Source organism: Rhinolophus sinicus, linkage group LG10 (genome assembly GCF_036562045.2).
Source record: "Rhinolophus sinicus isolate RSC01 linkage group LG10, ASM3656204v1, whole genome shotgun sequence".
Taxonomy (NCBI): Eukaryota; Metazoa; Chordata; class Mammalia; order Chiroptera; family Rhinolophidae; genus Rhinolophus; species Rhinolophus sinicus.
Window position 1 is genome coordinate 80,310,112 of NC_133759.1, and position 15,435 is coordinate 80,325,546.

Genomic DNA, 15,435 nt, shown 5'->3' on the forward strand with positions numbered 1-15,435 from the left:
TTCAAGGTGAAAGAAGGAAAGTATTTTTTCATTGTGCAGTTTGTTATGCTTAATGCTTTTGTTGGGTGGGCATATCAGCATCTACATTGTTTCCTGTTTGGAGACTTGTTAGATCCTGGTGGTAACACAAGGGTTCAGTATGCTTTCTTTAATTTAGCATCTTTAGGTCTAACTTTATTGAAACATATTCAGCTTTTAGATTAACTTGGACCCATAAATGAATTGCCAAATTCCAAAAGGACCCATCTTTGGGAGTTTTAAACTAATAAAAGAATACTTTTCCTTAACGTACAATGGGCTCATGGGGCTGAAGTCACTTTTGTAAGATGGGGAATTTGCAGTAGCTTAAATAAATCAAAACTTCAACAATAGCCCCTAAGGTCATTGAGGTAGATTACTATTACATGGTCATTTGGTATATTTCAAAGTAAAAGCTGATGTCTGTTCAGGAATCCTTTTCACCAATTCCCTGGTGGAGCCATTATTTCCAAAGAGATACTAGGAAGCCTACACAGCTTCCTAGTGCTGTGACAACCAGTTCACTAACTACCAAGGGAGTGGCAGGATAAATGACATCCTGCTATGTCTAGCTCACTTTGCTAAAGATGCTCTCTGTGTGGTCTGTGGCAGGTTTGTTCCCTAATGCTGGTGAAATCTAGTTATAAGAGCAGTTTTCATGGAATTGTAGGAGAGAAGTTGATTGACCTTACAAGAAATGTTGGCCTAGGTCCAAGAAAGAGATCATACGGTTATAAAGAGATGCCAGCATCACTAACTCAAGCTGTCTTCTTTTCAGAATTCAAGAAATTCTGTTCTGGCCTCTTCTGGATTTGGAGCGTCTCTTCCAAGTTTATCACAACCTTTGACTTTTGGAAGTGGGAGGAGCCAATCCAATGGGGTTCTTGCCGCAGAAAACAAACCTTTGGGCTTCTCTTTTGGTGGGAGCTCTGCACCAGAGTCTCAAAAAGACTCTGATCTCTCCAAAAACTTGTTTTTTCAATGCATGTCCCAGACTTTACCCACCAGTAACTACTTCACTACCGTTTCGGAAAGTTTGGCTGATGATTCCTCCAGTCGAGATTCATTCAAACAAAGCCTTGAGAGCCTGTGTAAAGGCAGATCCACTCTTGGAGCAGACACTAAATCAGGCTCTAAGGCTGGCAGCTCTGTGGACCGGAAAGTGCCTGCAGAGTCCATGCCCACCCTCACACCAGCCTTCCCACGGAGCCTCCTGAATGCCCGCACCCCAGAGAGTCATGAAAATCTATTTTTACAGCCCCCCAAACTATCCCGAGAAGAGCCCTCTAACCCTTTCTTGGCATTTGTGGAGAAAGTTGACCATAGCCCTTTCAGCAGCTTTGCATCTCAGGCATCAGGTAGCTCTTCCTCTGCTACCACTGTCACCTCCAAGGCAGCACCCAACTGGCCCGAATCTCACTCCTCTTCAGATTCGGCATCTTTAGCAAAGAAGAAAACCCTCTTCATCACAACTGACTCTTCCAAACTGGTGCCTAGTGTTCTGGGCTCCGCTCTTACCACCGGGGGTCCGAGCCTCTCTGCCATGGGGAATGGCCGCTCCAGTTCGCCCACCAGCAGCCTCACCCAGCCCATTGAGATGCCTACTCTCTCCTCCAGCCCCACGGAGGAGAGACCAACTGTGGGGCCCGGGCAGCAGGACAATCCCCTCCTCAAAACCTTTAGTAATGTCTTTGGCAGGCACTCAGGCAGCTTTCTGTCCTCCCCAGCAGATTTTTCACAGGAGAACAAAGCTCCTTTTGAAGCTGTGAAAAGGTTCTCACTGGATGAGCGAAGCTTGGCTTGCAGACAGGACTCGGACTCCAGCACCAACAGTGACCTGTCAGATATGAGCGACTCTGAGGAGCAGCTGCAGGCCAAGACTGGCCTGAAGGGGATTCCAGAGCACCTGATGGGGAAGCTGGGCCCCAATGGGGAACGCAGTGCTGAGCTGTTGCTGGGCAAAAGCAAGGGGAAGCAGGCCCCCAAGGGCCGGCCTCGGACCGCACCCCTGAAAGGTGATCCTGCTGGGGCTCTATGTATGTGGGATTGTCTCTGGCACAAGTCTCCACTGCCTGTTGTGTTGTTGGGCAGCTGAGGCCCTCCCTGTGGAAAGTTCTATCGTCTCAGAATCACATAGCCAGAAGGCCCTAACAGAGGCCCCCTCACCGGGCCTGTTTCAGGGCAGGATTGTCTCTAAATTGGCACTAAGAGGGGGTATGTGCCCTGCAGAGTGATAATCCCACAGAGGAAGATCTGTGATCTTCTTGGTAGTCTGTCTGGTCAGAAACTTCTTCCTTGTGTTTTTCTGCTTCCTTTTGGTCCATCCTCTTTAATTTACTTCAGGGGAGTTACTGAGTATTGGTCTCCATTCTCACATAGCAGGCTTTTACTGACTGGAAGCAAAGAGAATCACTCCTCACTTTGCTTCTATCTGGCACATATATCAGGTTTTAATGCCTTTTCCAAAAGCCATTAAATCCTGTGGTGTGAGGTCATGGTCCAGAAGTGTATGCAGGCTGATTGGAAAAAAAAGTGAGGTGGTAAAAGTAGCTGTTGTCATTAGAGACTGGTGTCCCATGAGAGCCCCCGGGCCCTTGAGTAGTAGAACAGTCATCCCGTGAGGAGCTCGAGGCAGATGGTGGCTCCCTTCTGCCTTCTTGGGTTTTCCTCACATGTGCCCACAGTTGTTTCACTATAATGGGCCACTTCCCACAAATTCTCCGTGGTCCTTAGCTCCCAAGTGAAGCCTCTTTGCTCCCTCTGCTCCCTTTCTGTTAAGGATGGCCCTGACGGGCATACATCTAAGCAGTGCAAAGAGGAGTGACCCAGGTCAGGACAGGTGTGTCCGCAAAAGGATCGTGTTATTGCATCTCGTCTATACCTGTCACAGCCAACCATTTCTCCTCCCTCCCTTGACGTAGTTGGCCAGTCAGTCCTGAAGGATGTGAGCAAAGTGAAGAAGCTGAAGCAGTCCGGAGAGCCCTTCCTACAGGATGGGTCGTGCATCAATGTAGCCCCTCACCTGCACAAGTGTCGTGAGTGCCGCCTGGAACGCTATCGGAAGTTTAAGGAACAGGAACAAGACGACTCGACGGTCGCCTGCCGCTTCTTTCACTTCCGGAGGTACCCAGACTTCTCCTTGGTCTCCTGCCCAGCTCCCACTGGTGATGTGTAACTCCCATTGTTCCTCTGCATCTGGAAACATCTCACCATCTTTCTCTTCGTTTTCCTTGCTCCTCTGCTCTCAGAGTCCACTGCTCTGTCGTAGTAGCCACTTAGTTGTTTGGATGGCGAAATGCCATGTGGCTTTGTCCGTGAGAATTGCAGTTGAACAGTCTCGGCTGCCAGCTCCTCAGCTACATTGAGTTATTCCTAACTTGGGTTCCATTTGAAACCAGTGGTATAGCAGCAGCAGGACTCCGTTTTATGTTTTGAATCTGCCTGACCACTCACTCGCCTCTTCAGTGATAGAGTAACTGGAGTCCCTTAGAAAGAAGGGAAAGTAAGATTAGGAGAGAAAGTGAATCATCTTTGAATTAGAGATAACTGATAAATCCTAGGAATATCCCCTGATTTTACCAAACCACAGCTATTTAGTTACTTTTCTTACACTTGATAAACTTAGAAGAGGAATTTCTTCTAAATGATCTTTAAGAATCTTTAATTTTTAAAATAAAGAAATCCAAATGGTTTATCCACACGGTGTGGATTCACTTATTCAGCAAATGTTATGTTGAGCACATAGTGTGTGCTACTCATTGCTCTGGACACTGAGGGTATTAGTAGTGCACAAGACCTCAAATTCCAGTCCTTGAGAGGTTTGCATTATAGTTGGGGAGGCAGACAGTAAATAAGAAAAAAACTTAAATTAATGGTATGTCATCTGATAATAAGTATGAGAAAAATAAAGAAGGGAAAGAAGATTGAAGTGTGGGGAGACTTAGAGAAGCTATGGTGTTAAAGAGGATAATTTGAGAAAGTTCGATCTGAGTAAAGACCTGAAGGAGGTGAGGGAGTTGGCCACACATTTTTCTGGGAGACAAATATTCCGGGTAGAGGGCACAACAAGAGCAACTGTCCCAAGGCTAGAATATCCCTGGTGTGTTTATGAAGCCAGAGTGACTAAAAAAGTAAGCAGGGAGGAAAGGAGTTGAGGCCAAAGAGTTCATGATGGGTCCAGATTTTAAAGGGCTACTCTCAGGGCCCTGGCTTTTATGCTGAATAAGAATCATTGGAGGTTCTGAGCTGATGAGTGACCCTGATGAATGTTTTAAAGCAGCACTGTGACAACCTTCTTGAGAATAGATTACATTGAGGTGAAGGCAGAGGAAAGAGGTTATGGCAATTATCCAGGTGAGAAATGATGGTGGCTTAGTGCAGGGAGGTAGCGATAGGGGTGATGAGAAGTGGTTGGATTAAGGATATATTTTGAAGATAGAGCCCACATGATTTTCTGATGGGTCAGTTGTGAAGTATGAAAGAAAGGAGTAAAGGATGATTCTACAGCTTTTGGCCTAAAAACTGGAAGAACGGAGTTTCCATTTACTGATAAGGAGATTTCTCAGGGGAAAGTAGGTTTGGGGAGGAAAATGGGGAGCTTTAATTTGGGCATGTTAAATTTGAGGTGCTTATTAGATTTCCAAATGGAGGTGTTGAAAGGGCAGCTGGATATACAACTCTAGAGCTGAGAGAAGAGGTCTAAACTGGAGGTAAGAATTTGGATGTCACCAGGTATTTAAAACTGTTTGAGTCTAAGCCTGATTGATAATCGTGTAAGAAATCACAGTGTAAATAGAGAGGAGAAGCAGTCCAAGGACTGAGTTCTGGAGCTCTCCCACATTGAGAGAGGGGGAGATGAGGAGGAGCTAGTGCAGACGGCTGAGAAAGAACAGCCAGCGAGGTATCCTGGAATACAACTGAAGAGTTTATCCTGGAAGGTGTAGTGAACCGTGGCAAATGCTCCTGATTGGGTCAGGTAAGATAAGAACTGGAAGAGACCATTAGATTTAACAAGAGGGAATGACCTTGTCAAAAAGCTTTGGTAGATTGGTGGGGGGAAAGCGTGATAGGAGTGGATTAAAGGAAAAGAGAGCTGGCAACATCAGTATAGACAACTCTTCCAAGAAGCTGCTCTAACAAGCAAATAGATGGGAGCAAGAGTGAGCTGATACGGGAGCACGAGGATTTTTGAGAGAGCAAGTACAAATACTGACAAGAATGATTCAGCAGAGAGGAAAATAGATGATGTAGAAGAGAGAATTAGTGGAGGGATGCTTATGAAAGGATAGGATGTAAAGCATAGGTGGAAATATTGGTCTTTGCTGGGACCTAGTTCATTCATTGTAGCAGATTAGATGGAGTCCATGGGCCCAGCTGCAGGAAGGTGTGGTAATGTGGCCAGAGTTTGTGGGAGTTCTCTTCTGGCTCTTTGTATTTTCTCAGTGGAACACTTAACAAGGTCTTCCAGGGGAATTTTGGAGGTTTGAAGAGAAAGGAGAAGATACGAAACGGGCATCTAGGAGAGGGAGTGCACCCTCTGGATTGTGACTGCCAGGCAATAGTAAGGGAACAGCTGATGTAGGTAGACATGAAGTTACAGTGTGACAGTGAGCCTGGCTCTGAGTTTTTCTCTGACCTAAGTATTAGCCAACCTTCTTATTAGCACAAAGAATGCATACTATTAGGTTGGTACAAAAGTAATTGTGGTTTTTGCAATTTTTTCCCCCTTTTTCCGCCTCCACCCCCCTACTCTGGTTCAAGCTGTTGTTTCTCAGTCCAGTTGTGTAGGACACAGCTCCCTGGCCCATGCTGGTATTAGGAGCCTTGCGCTCCCCCCGGCTGAGGCAGTCGGTCACCAGTCATCGGTCGCTCATGGCAGCTCTTGCCAGCTGCCGGCCACTCATGCTGGCCACCGGCTGTTGCTGGCAGCATGGCAGCACAGCAGCCCGCGGCAACCCACGGCAGCTCACGCCAACTCTGGCTGCTCACGGCAGCCCAGGTCCAGGGAGAGATGTTGTTCACAATCTTAGCTGTAGAGGGCGCAGCTCACTGGCTCATGTGGGAATCGAACCGGTGACCTCAGCGTTAGGAGCACCGCGGTCCCACCACCTGAGCCACTGAGCCTGCCTGCAATTTTTTTTAACCTTTTAAACCGCAGTTACTTTTGCACCAACCTAATATGTTGGTCAGATATGGTGAAAGTTCTTAATTCAGCCTGATGCCTGTTAAGTCTCATTTTATTGTCTTTTAGGTCCTAGGATTTTAGTGTATGTTACTTTGCATGACTGCTGCTATTTGACTGTTTTCCTTCCCATCTCAGGTTGATCTTCACTCGAAAAGGGGTGCTCCGTGTGGAGGGGTTTCTGAGTCCCCAGCAAAGCGACCCTGATGCCATGAACCTGTGGATTCCCTCTTCCTCCCTAGCAGAAGGGATAGACCTAGAAACCTCAAAATACATCCTGGCCAACGTTGGGGACCAGTTCTGCCAGCTCGTGATGTCCGAGAAGGAGGCCATGATGATGGTGGAGCCACACCGTAAGGCACCCTCTTGCTCATCTTCCATGCACTCCTCGTTGAAACTTTCGTTTTCTTTTAAAGGGAGGAGTGGAAGGACTGGCAGATGGCATTTTCTATAGAATTAATGAGTGATAGGACTCCTTTGTAGCAAACTATATAGGCCCAAAGTATTTAGGCCCTAACTATATCCAGCAGACCTCACTCCTTCAGTCTTTGACAGTTAAACCAAAAACTTCTTCCCTGCTTACCTTTCATTTTTGTTGCACAGCTACCATAATACGCATTTTGATCCCTGTTTGGGTTTGGTTCTGAATATTTTCAGCTCGCTTTGAACCAGTTTGTATTACTAAGCAATACTCTCTGATTTATGCATAGATGAAGTGCTGTAGGGTGCCATGTTTCACACCTAGAACCTGCATTATTCAGACATTTATGACATTTCCATGTCTGTGAGATACTGGACCCTATTTCCAGACTAAGGGAAATTGTGCTATGAAATTATGCCCTACATTTCAAGAGAAGAATCTTCTTATTTCAAGCTCCCCCAAATTAAAAATGTTACGATATTGTAAGTGATACCATGAGGCATTCATTCTCTATTGACCCTTGTTCAGAAATATTAGAAATTTCATGTATTTTGTTTCTCTTGCAATTACAGAAACATACCTCATGAATTTTTTAGTTTTATCATTGGAAAAAACAACTTGAGTAGGAATCATTGTGTCTCTGGGGTTTTTGCTATTGTTGAGGATGGTCAGTGCCAACGATATTTCTCTTCGTCTTTCCACCAGAGAAAGTGGCATGGAAGCGAGCTGTGCGTGGTGTGCGGGAGATGTGTGACGTATGTGAAACAACTCTCTTCAACATTCACTGGGTTTGTCGCAAATGTGGATTTGGGGTCTGCCTTGACTGTTACAGGCTCAGGAAAAGCCGTCCACGCAGTGGTAAGCAAATATTGTACTTTGCAGTTCTAAAGGTAACCTGTCAGTGTGTAGCACTTGGAAATTGAAGCAGGAATGGGTTTGTGCCCCGTCTTTAGCTGTTTCGCTTCATTCTTTACAATTGCCAGTACTTCAGCCTGGTTGGGAAGGCTAAAACAATCCAAGAAGGGTTATTACTCATCTTCCTTGTTCTGTTTTCTTTAGTAACATCTTTACTGAGATAGAATTCACATGCCATAAAACTCACTCTTTTAAAGTATACAATTCAAAGATTTTTCCTATGTCCTCAAGGTTGTGCAACCATCAACACTATCTAATTCCATTGTTATCACTCCAAAAGTAACCTCGTACCCACTACTAGTCTCTCCCCATTCCTGAGTCCCCTTCAGCCCTTGTTAACCACTAATATACTTAACTGTCTCTATAGATTTGCCTATTCTGTACGTGCCAAATAAATGGAATCATACAGTATTTGGCCTTTTGTGACTGGCTTCTTCACTTAGAATACTGTTTTAATGCCCCATGCATGTTGTAGCACATATCAATAATTCATTCATTTGTATTGCCAAATAATATTCCATTGTATGAGTATACTACATTTGTTTATCCATTCATCAACTGATGGGCATTTGAGTTTTTTCCACTTTGGGCTATTATTAAAAGTGCCACTATGAACATTTATATACAGATTATTGTGTGGACATATGTTTTCAGTTCTTTTGAGTATATATATACCTAGGAGTACAATTGCTGGGTCCTATGACAGTTCTATTTTAATCCTTTTTGGAAGTGCCAAAATGTATTTTAAAGTAGTTGCACCATTTTATAAACCCACCAGCAATGTATGAGGGTTCCGATTTTTCCACATCCTCACCAACACTTGTTATTGTCTGTGTTTTTTATTATAGCGATCACAGTGTCTGTGAAGTGGTATCTTCTGATGTGGTCTTGATGTGCATTTCCCTAATGACTAATGACATTGAGCATCTTTTCATGTCCTTTATGGCCCTGTGTTTATCATCTTTGGAGAATGTCTATCTAAATCCTTTGCTTCCCTTTGTTCTTGCTTTATCTTATGATACACCAAGAATCCTTGCTCCGTGACCTCCTCATTCTTCCCTCTTCAGAGATATAGTGTAACCGTTGTGACTGGTTTAGAACTTAGGCTACTGAGATTTGAAACCTACTACCACCAATATGGTGTCTTGGGCTAGTTACTTCACCCCTCAGAGCTTCAGTTTTCTTATCCATAAAAACAAAGATAATGTGCGTACTTCTCTCACATCTCTGTTGTGAGGTTTAAATGAAATATATATGTAAAGTGGTTAGCACAAGGCCTGACACCCACTACTTACTACATGGTAAGTAGCTGTTAGATATTCCACTCCTGCCCATGAATGATTAACTGCTAGGGAATTGCCCTCCTGCCATACACAGTAACAACAGACAAAATATATGCAACCATGGTTTAAGACATTGGACAACAGGCAGCATGAGTCTGCCTGTGAGAAGGGAAGAAACATGGTAAACACTACAATTGCCCCAGTTTGCTGCCTGGAGGCAGTTTCCAGGCTGTAGCACATGGAAAGGCAACTAAAACAGAGTCTGGCAATCTCACAGAGTTGAGAAAGAGATCAGTCTGAGAACATTGAGGCAGAGTGCTAAAGAGGTCGGAGCTGCATAGAGAGAGAACCCCGAGGTCTACAGAGAGATCACCTCCATTTTTTGGCTATATAGTGATCTGCACATGCATGAGATGAAACTCCTCAAGGCTTAAGAAAGAACCCTCAGAAAGCAATTGGCTGAATAACTTATAGAACTTGCAATTTGTATTCCCTCCAGCCAGAGTAGAGAGACACTGGGTAGAGTCCAAAAGGGTCACACCTTAATAGTGGAATAAAGGTTTCTCTGGGGCTTCCATAACAAGGTATAAAGCAAGCCCTTGAAGGACCAAACTGATCCACAAGTTACTTTACGTGCCAGACTAAAACCAAATATTCTTTCAAGGATCACAACAAAATCCAATACTCAGAAACATAAATGTCATAAAGCTCTGTGTTCAGTCAAGAATTATCAGATATGCAAAAAAGCAGAATATTATGACCAGTAATCTGGGGGGAAAAATCAATAGCTGCAAACCTAGAAATGAAGGTAGTGATAGAATTAGTATAAAATGACGTTAGCAGCTTTTACAAATTTTATAAATATGCTTAAGGACATAGGAAAACGTGAATATGACAAGTAGAGAAATAGAAGATATTTAAAAGACTCAAATGAAACTTCTAGAGATGAAAAATATCTCAAAAAAATTAACATCACATAGGATTAATAGCAAGACACTGCAGAAGAAACAAACAGTGAGCTCACAGCACTAGAAACTATCCAAAACTAAGCACAGAGAGAAGAAAGACTTCAATTTATACATTGAAGGAGTACCTTACTGAACTACAGGAAATGGTAGGCAGTCTAGCAAACGGATAATTAGGGTTCCAAGAAAGAGAAAGGATGGGAGGGCAGAGACAAAAAATATTTGTGCATTTGTAGTATTTTGGCTTCATTAGCCAAAACATTTCCAAATTTGAACAAAATTATAAAACCACAAATCCAACAATCTACCTCAAACAGAAGAAACGTTGAGAAAACCATACCAAAGCACATCATAACCAATTTACTGAAAAAAGTTACAAAGGGAAAAGAAGCAGTATATCCACACTACAAAATTAAAAGCAGTCATTCAGGCAGAAGTAAATGATAAGGAAATTTGGATTTACACAAAGGAATGAAGAACAACCTCCATGATCAATATGTGGGTACATATAAAGACTTTTTTTCTTATCTTTAATCTTTTAAAAGATAATTGTTTAAAGCAGAAGTTTTAACAGTGTATTACAGGGTTTACAATGTATATAAAATTAAAATATGTAATGACAGCACAAAGGAAATGAGGGGAAAATGGAAGTATGGTTTTATAGGGGTCTTATACTATATGTGAAGTGGTATAATATTTGAAGATAGAATGTGATAAGTTAAAGATACTACAAACCCTAGAGCAAGCACTAGAAAATAAAGCGGTGTTGCTAATAAGCCAAAGGTAGAGACAAAACAAATCATAAAAATACTCAATTCAAAAAGAGGAAAACCAAAACAAAAAAATGAGACAAATAGCAAGACTGTAAATTTATACCCCACAATATAACTACATTAAATATAAATAATTACATTCAATATGAATAAACACTAAAAGAAAGATATTGTCAATTTTTTTTTTAAGAATGAAATTGGAGGATTTATACTACTTCATTTCAAGAGAACAAAGTCTAGAAACAAACCCACACATATACAGTCAAGTGATTGTTGACAAAGTTTCCAAGATAATTCAATGAGGAAAAAGATAGTCTTTTCAACAAATGGTTCTAGAATAATTATACATCCATATCCAAAGAAATAAAATAAACTTCTGTTTTTATACCATTGCAAAAAAGTAACTCTTAAGTAAATCATAGTCCTAAACATAAAAGCTATAAAACTGTAAAAACTCTAGGAAAAAAAATGGAAGAGAATCTTTGTGTCCTTGGGTTAGACAAATATATCTTAGCTGGGACACAAAAAGCAAAAGAAAAATTTAAATCATCAAATTTGAAAACTTTTGCTCTTCAAAAGTGTTAAGTAAATGAAAAGGCAAGCCACAGACTGGGAGAAAAGATTTGCCAATCACATATTTCCTGAAGGACTTCTATCCACAATAAAAACCTCTTACAACTCGATAACAAGAAGTCAAAGAACCCACTTTTTATTTTCTCTTTTTCAAAGAACCCAGTTTTTAAAAGGGCAAAAGATTTAAACAGATTCAATAAGAACATGGGAAAAAAGATATCATTATTCATTAGGGAAATGCAAATCAAAATCATAATGAGAGACCACTGTATCCACTAGGATGGCTAAAATTTTAAAAATTTACAGTACCAAGTGTTGTGAAACATGTGGAGGAACTAGAAATCTGAAACACTGCTGATAGGAATGCAAATCACTTTGGAAAACAGTATGGCCATCTCTTATAAATTTAAACATAAATTTAGCATATGATCCAGCATCCCACTTCTAGGTATTGGTAAGAGAAATGAAAACATGTCCATGCAAAGACTTGTACTTGAATATTTATAGCAGCTTTATGCATAAGAGACAAAAATTGGAAACAATCTAAATGTCCACCAGCTGAAGAATGGGTAAACAAAATGTGGTATATCCATACCAATACCACTCAGCCATAAAAAGGAGTGAATTACTGACACATGCAACAGTATGGTGAATCTCAAAATCATGATGCTAAATGAAAGAAACCCAACATAAATGAGTACATACTATATGCTTCCAGTTACATGAAATTCTAGAAAAGCAAAACTTGAGTATTAGAAAGCTGCTCGGTGGTGACCAGGGGTTGAGGAAAGGGTATTCACTGTGAAGCACTCAAGGGAACTTGAGGAAGAGAGATGGAAATGTTCTATATTATGACTGTGATAGTGTTTATACAACTGTGTACATTTGTCGAAATTCATTGAAGTGCAGACCTTAAATCATTGGACTTATTGTATGTAAATTATATCTCAGTGAAGCAGACTTAAAAAGTTAGCTGTTACCTTCTTTGGTCCCTGAGAAAACTGGTCTTTGGAGTCTAAGAGGGCTACATCTTGTGACCCCATAAAATAAGTAAAGGCATTTCATTTCTCTTTCAGAGACAGAAGAGATGGGTGACGAAGAGGTTTTCTCCTGGTTGAAGTGTGCAAAGGGGCAGTCCCATGAACCAGAGAATCTCATGCCCACGCAGATCATCCCTGGCACAGGTAAGGAAATTCCTTTTTTAGATTTGGTGGGGAAATGTTTTTAATTGAGATAGAATTCTCACATCATAAGGTTTGGTGAAATGGTTTATCTCAGCCTGATTTTTTTTTTTTTAAGCCTCATCAGATTTTTCTGAGAAATGGAATCTTTAGACGTGTGTTAGAATGTATGCAGCCACTGCACACACTTTCCTTCCCCTTTCTGGTTGGAGATGTTGGTTACTGTTCCAGATACCATTTTACATTCCCATGGTTGTCAGGACCAGAATAGAAAAAGCCAGTCCCCACGTTGCCAGAAAGACCTTTGGTTTTAGGTTCATAAAAATCCAGCTGAAGCTAATCAAACCTCCGAATCAAACCACGAAAAAGGTGACTTAACAGTAGGAATAAGTGGTTGTGTGTGTGTCACAGCCCTAGTTTACTTCAGTGATTCCTCCAGAAAGTCTTTCCAGCTTGCACACTTCCACTAACACACATGCATTGAAGGTGGTTAATATGCAAAACTACTGCCCATGTTCTTCTCCTCTAAAGAAAGCCTGGGGTGTAGGGGGTGGGAGTCTCTGGATCCTTTATACCCCAGTGCTTCTAAGCAATAGAACAGTAAAGTACATAAACCTCAAGTGTACGTCTCAAAATGTTTACTCTTCCACTTTAAGGAATCTACCCCTAAAGTTTCTTCTGGCGGACACCGGGTTAAGTTTTCCAGAGGAGGGAAAGAGTGTGCTTTAGTGGTTAAGAGTACACAGAACTTGGGGCTAGGAATACCTGGGTTAAATACAGCCTTAGTGCTTCCACTGACCAACTATATGTACTTGAGCAAATGATCTAACTTCTGAGTCTCAGTTTCATTGTCGAAAACTGAGGGAAAAGGCTGCTGTCTCATGGAAATGTGGTAAGGATTGATGGAGATAATGTTAATAAGGTCTTTAGCACAAGACCTGGCACATACAAGCATTCTAATGTTGTTATTGTTGTCTTTCTCCCAGCTCTTTATAATATTGGAGACATGGTACATGCTGCCCGCGGCAAGTGGGGAATTAAAGCAAACTGCCCTTGTATTAGTCGGCAAAACAAATCTGTGTTGAGACCTGCTGTCACCAATGGGATGTCGCAGGTAAAGTGGTGTGTGTTTGGGTAGAGTTGAGTGAAACTTAAGTTCTTAGGAAATGCCCCATTTTCTCCTCTGTTGTCCCAGGTTTTCCTGCAATTCCTGAGGATTTAGGGAATGGTGAAGCCTTTCTATAAAGAGCCTAAGAAGAGTTACTCAAGGGACTTCAATTCCCCCTGAGTGGTACAAGTGTCTCTTCATTCATCTTTAAAACCAATCCAGGCTTAGTTAATAAATGGCACAAAGAGATTCTTTGCTTCTTGTCAAGATTTATACCTTAGGGTCCTGTGTAGATGAAGAGTACAGGCAAGGTTACTAGGAATACAGTCCTGTCTATGCTTGGTCCCTGTCCTGGTCCTGTTAGGTACGGAGATACGAAGATTGGCCTTCTGAGCCAGGATCATCCTGCCCTGAAAGCATTCCCAAGCCTCCAGACCTCCAAAGAGAGCAGTGGTTTTCTCATTGCTCTCTCAGAGGTGGAGGTCATTCCAGTTTGATGGTGGCTATTTTGAACAAGAGGCTGGTTTTTCAACACACACACACAATTAACTGCATACATTTGGAGGCCCTTCCAGGAATGCTCCCACTAACACAAGGTCAATAAGAGGCACAGGGATTGATGCTGATGGACCTCGAGATACATTATCAGTAGAATTGCCATGTTAGAGCAAATGATATGTAAAATTCAGTAACAGAATAACATTTATTGAGTTTATGTGTGCCCGAAACTATCCTAAGCTCTTTGCATGTACTATCTCATTTAATGCTCAGAACAGCTCTGTAAGGTCGAGTTCTAATCACCGATTTGCCATTGCAGAATTTGAACGTCAGATATGCTAAATAAAAATTTTAAAAAAAACAAACCTGTTTTATTTCCAAGGCTTGTTTACTGCTCTTTCCATAGAACCTAGTGTAGTTTTCTGTCACATCGTAGGACTCAATAATTATATGATGAAGGAATGAATGAATGAATGAAATAGCAGTTTATGGGGCAGTTGCAGATTGTTTTTCCAGACCTATTTTGTGTGAGCAGGTATTGCTATTTGTGTTTTATTTTTTCTGCACAAGGACTCCCCTCTAACCATGTTGGCCTCCTGTGCTTTAGCTTCCTAGCATAAACCCTAGTGCCTCTTCTGGAAATGAAACCACCTTCTCAGGTGGAGGAGGAACTGCAGCGGTAACAACTCCAGAGCCCGATCCCAAAGCCGACAGCACTGACATCAGAGCCGATGAGCCTCCCAAAGCAGACAGTCTGGCATCAAACAGCAATAGTGAGCTAAAAGCCATCAGGCCCCCTTGCCCTGACACAGCCCCACCCTCCTCTGCCCTGCACTGGTTGGCGGATTTAGCAACTCAGAAGGCTAAAGAAGAAACAAAAGGTGAGATGAACACAAGCCTCTGCCCTGCCTGTGGGTGGAACACTTGAGTTATTCTGGGATTCTTCCAACTCACACATTACCATCCACATTTATGAAACATGCCACTTGCTTTCTCTGGCTGATCACATAAAATGAGGGAATCTCTTTCAACTTCTTTGTAGAAGTGGAGTTTTTTTTTAAAGTCGCATGGCTGGGCTCTACCCCAGACCTCTTCAGTCAGAATTGATGCAAGATTTTTAATAAGCTTTCCAGGTGGCTGTGTTATGCAGCCAGAATTGAGCGCGAGCCCCCGTGTTCAGTGGGCACCAGAATCACCTGGGGAATCGTACAGAATGCAGACTCCTGTGCCTACCAGCACTGTCACGTGAGGCTCTCTTAGAGTGAGACCAAGAAGCTCCGTTTTTAACAAGCACTCCAGGGGATTCCAATACAAATGTTCTGGAGACCCACTTGAAGAAACACTGTTAGACAGGGAGGGAGACTAAAGATGGATGGGAACAAAAGAAAGTTTGAACTCCAGATCTGGAAGAGAAAGGAAGAAGTAGGGGAGCTTCTCCTTGGCCATAGTCATAGCTCATCAGGCTTGGCCCAGACAACCCGTATGCAGTTTTGGGGGGCAGGGGAGGGAGGAGTCTTTC

At 42.3% G+C, this 15,435-nt stretch overlaps 1 protein-coding gene across 2 annotated transcripts in view; it reads left to right on the top strand.

Moving 5' to 3' along the window:
• KDM3B (lysine demethylase 3B) overlaps positions 1-15,435 on the top strand; it is a 52,398-nt gene that overhangs the window by 26,144 nt on the left and 10,819 nt on the right. For both annotated transcript variants that reach the window (XM_019740206.2, XM_074313581.1), the window contains 7 exons: positions 797-2,033; positions 2,940-3,141; positions 6,338-6,552; positions 7,326-7,478; positions 12,206-12,313; positions 13,297-13,424; positions 14,524-14,797. In XM_019740206.2, coding sequence (XP_019595765.2) covers positions 797-2,033; positions 2,940-3,141; positions 6,338-6,552; positions 7,326-7,478; positions 12,206-12,313; positions 13,297-13,424; positions 14,524-14,797 — 2,317 coding nt within the window. The remainder of the gene's footprint in view (positions 1-796; positions 2,034-2,939; positions 3,142-6,337; positions 6,553-7,325; positions 7,479-12,205; positions 12,314-13,296; positions 13,425-14,523; positions 14,798-15,435) is intronic.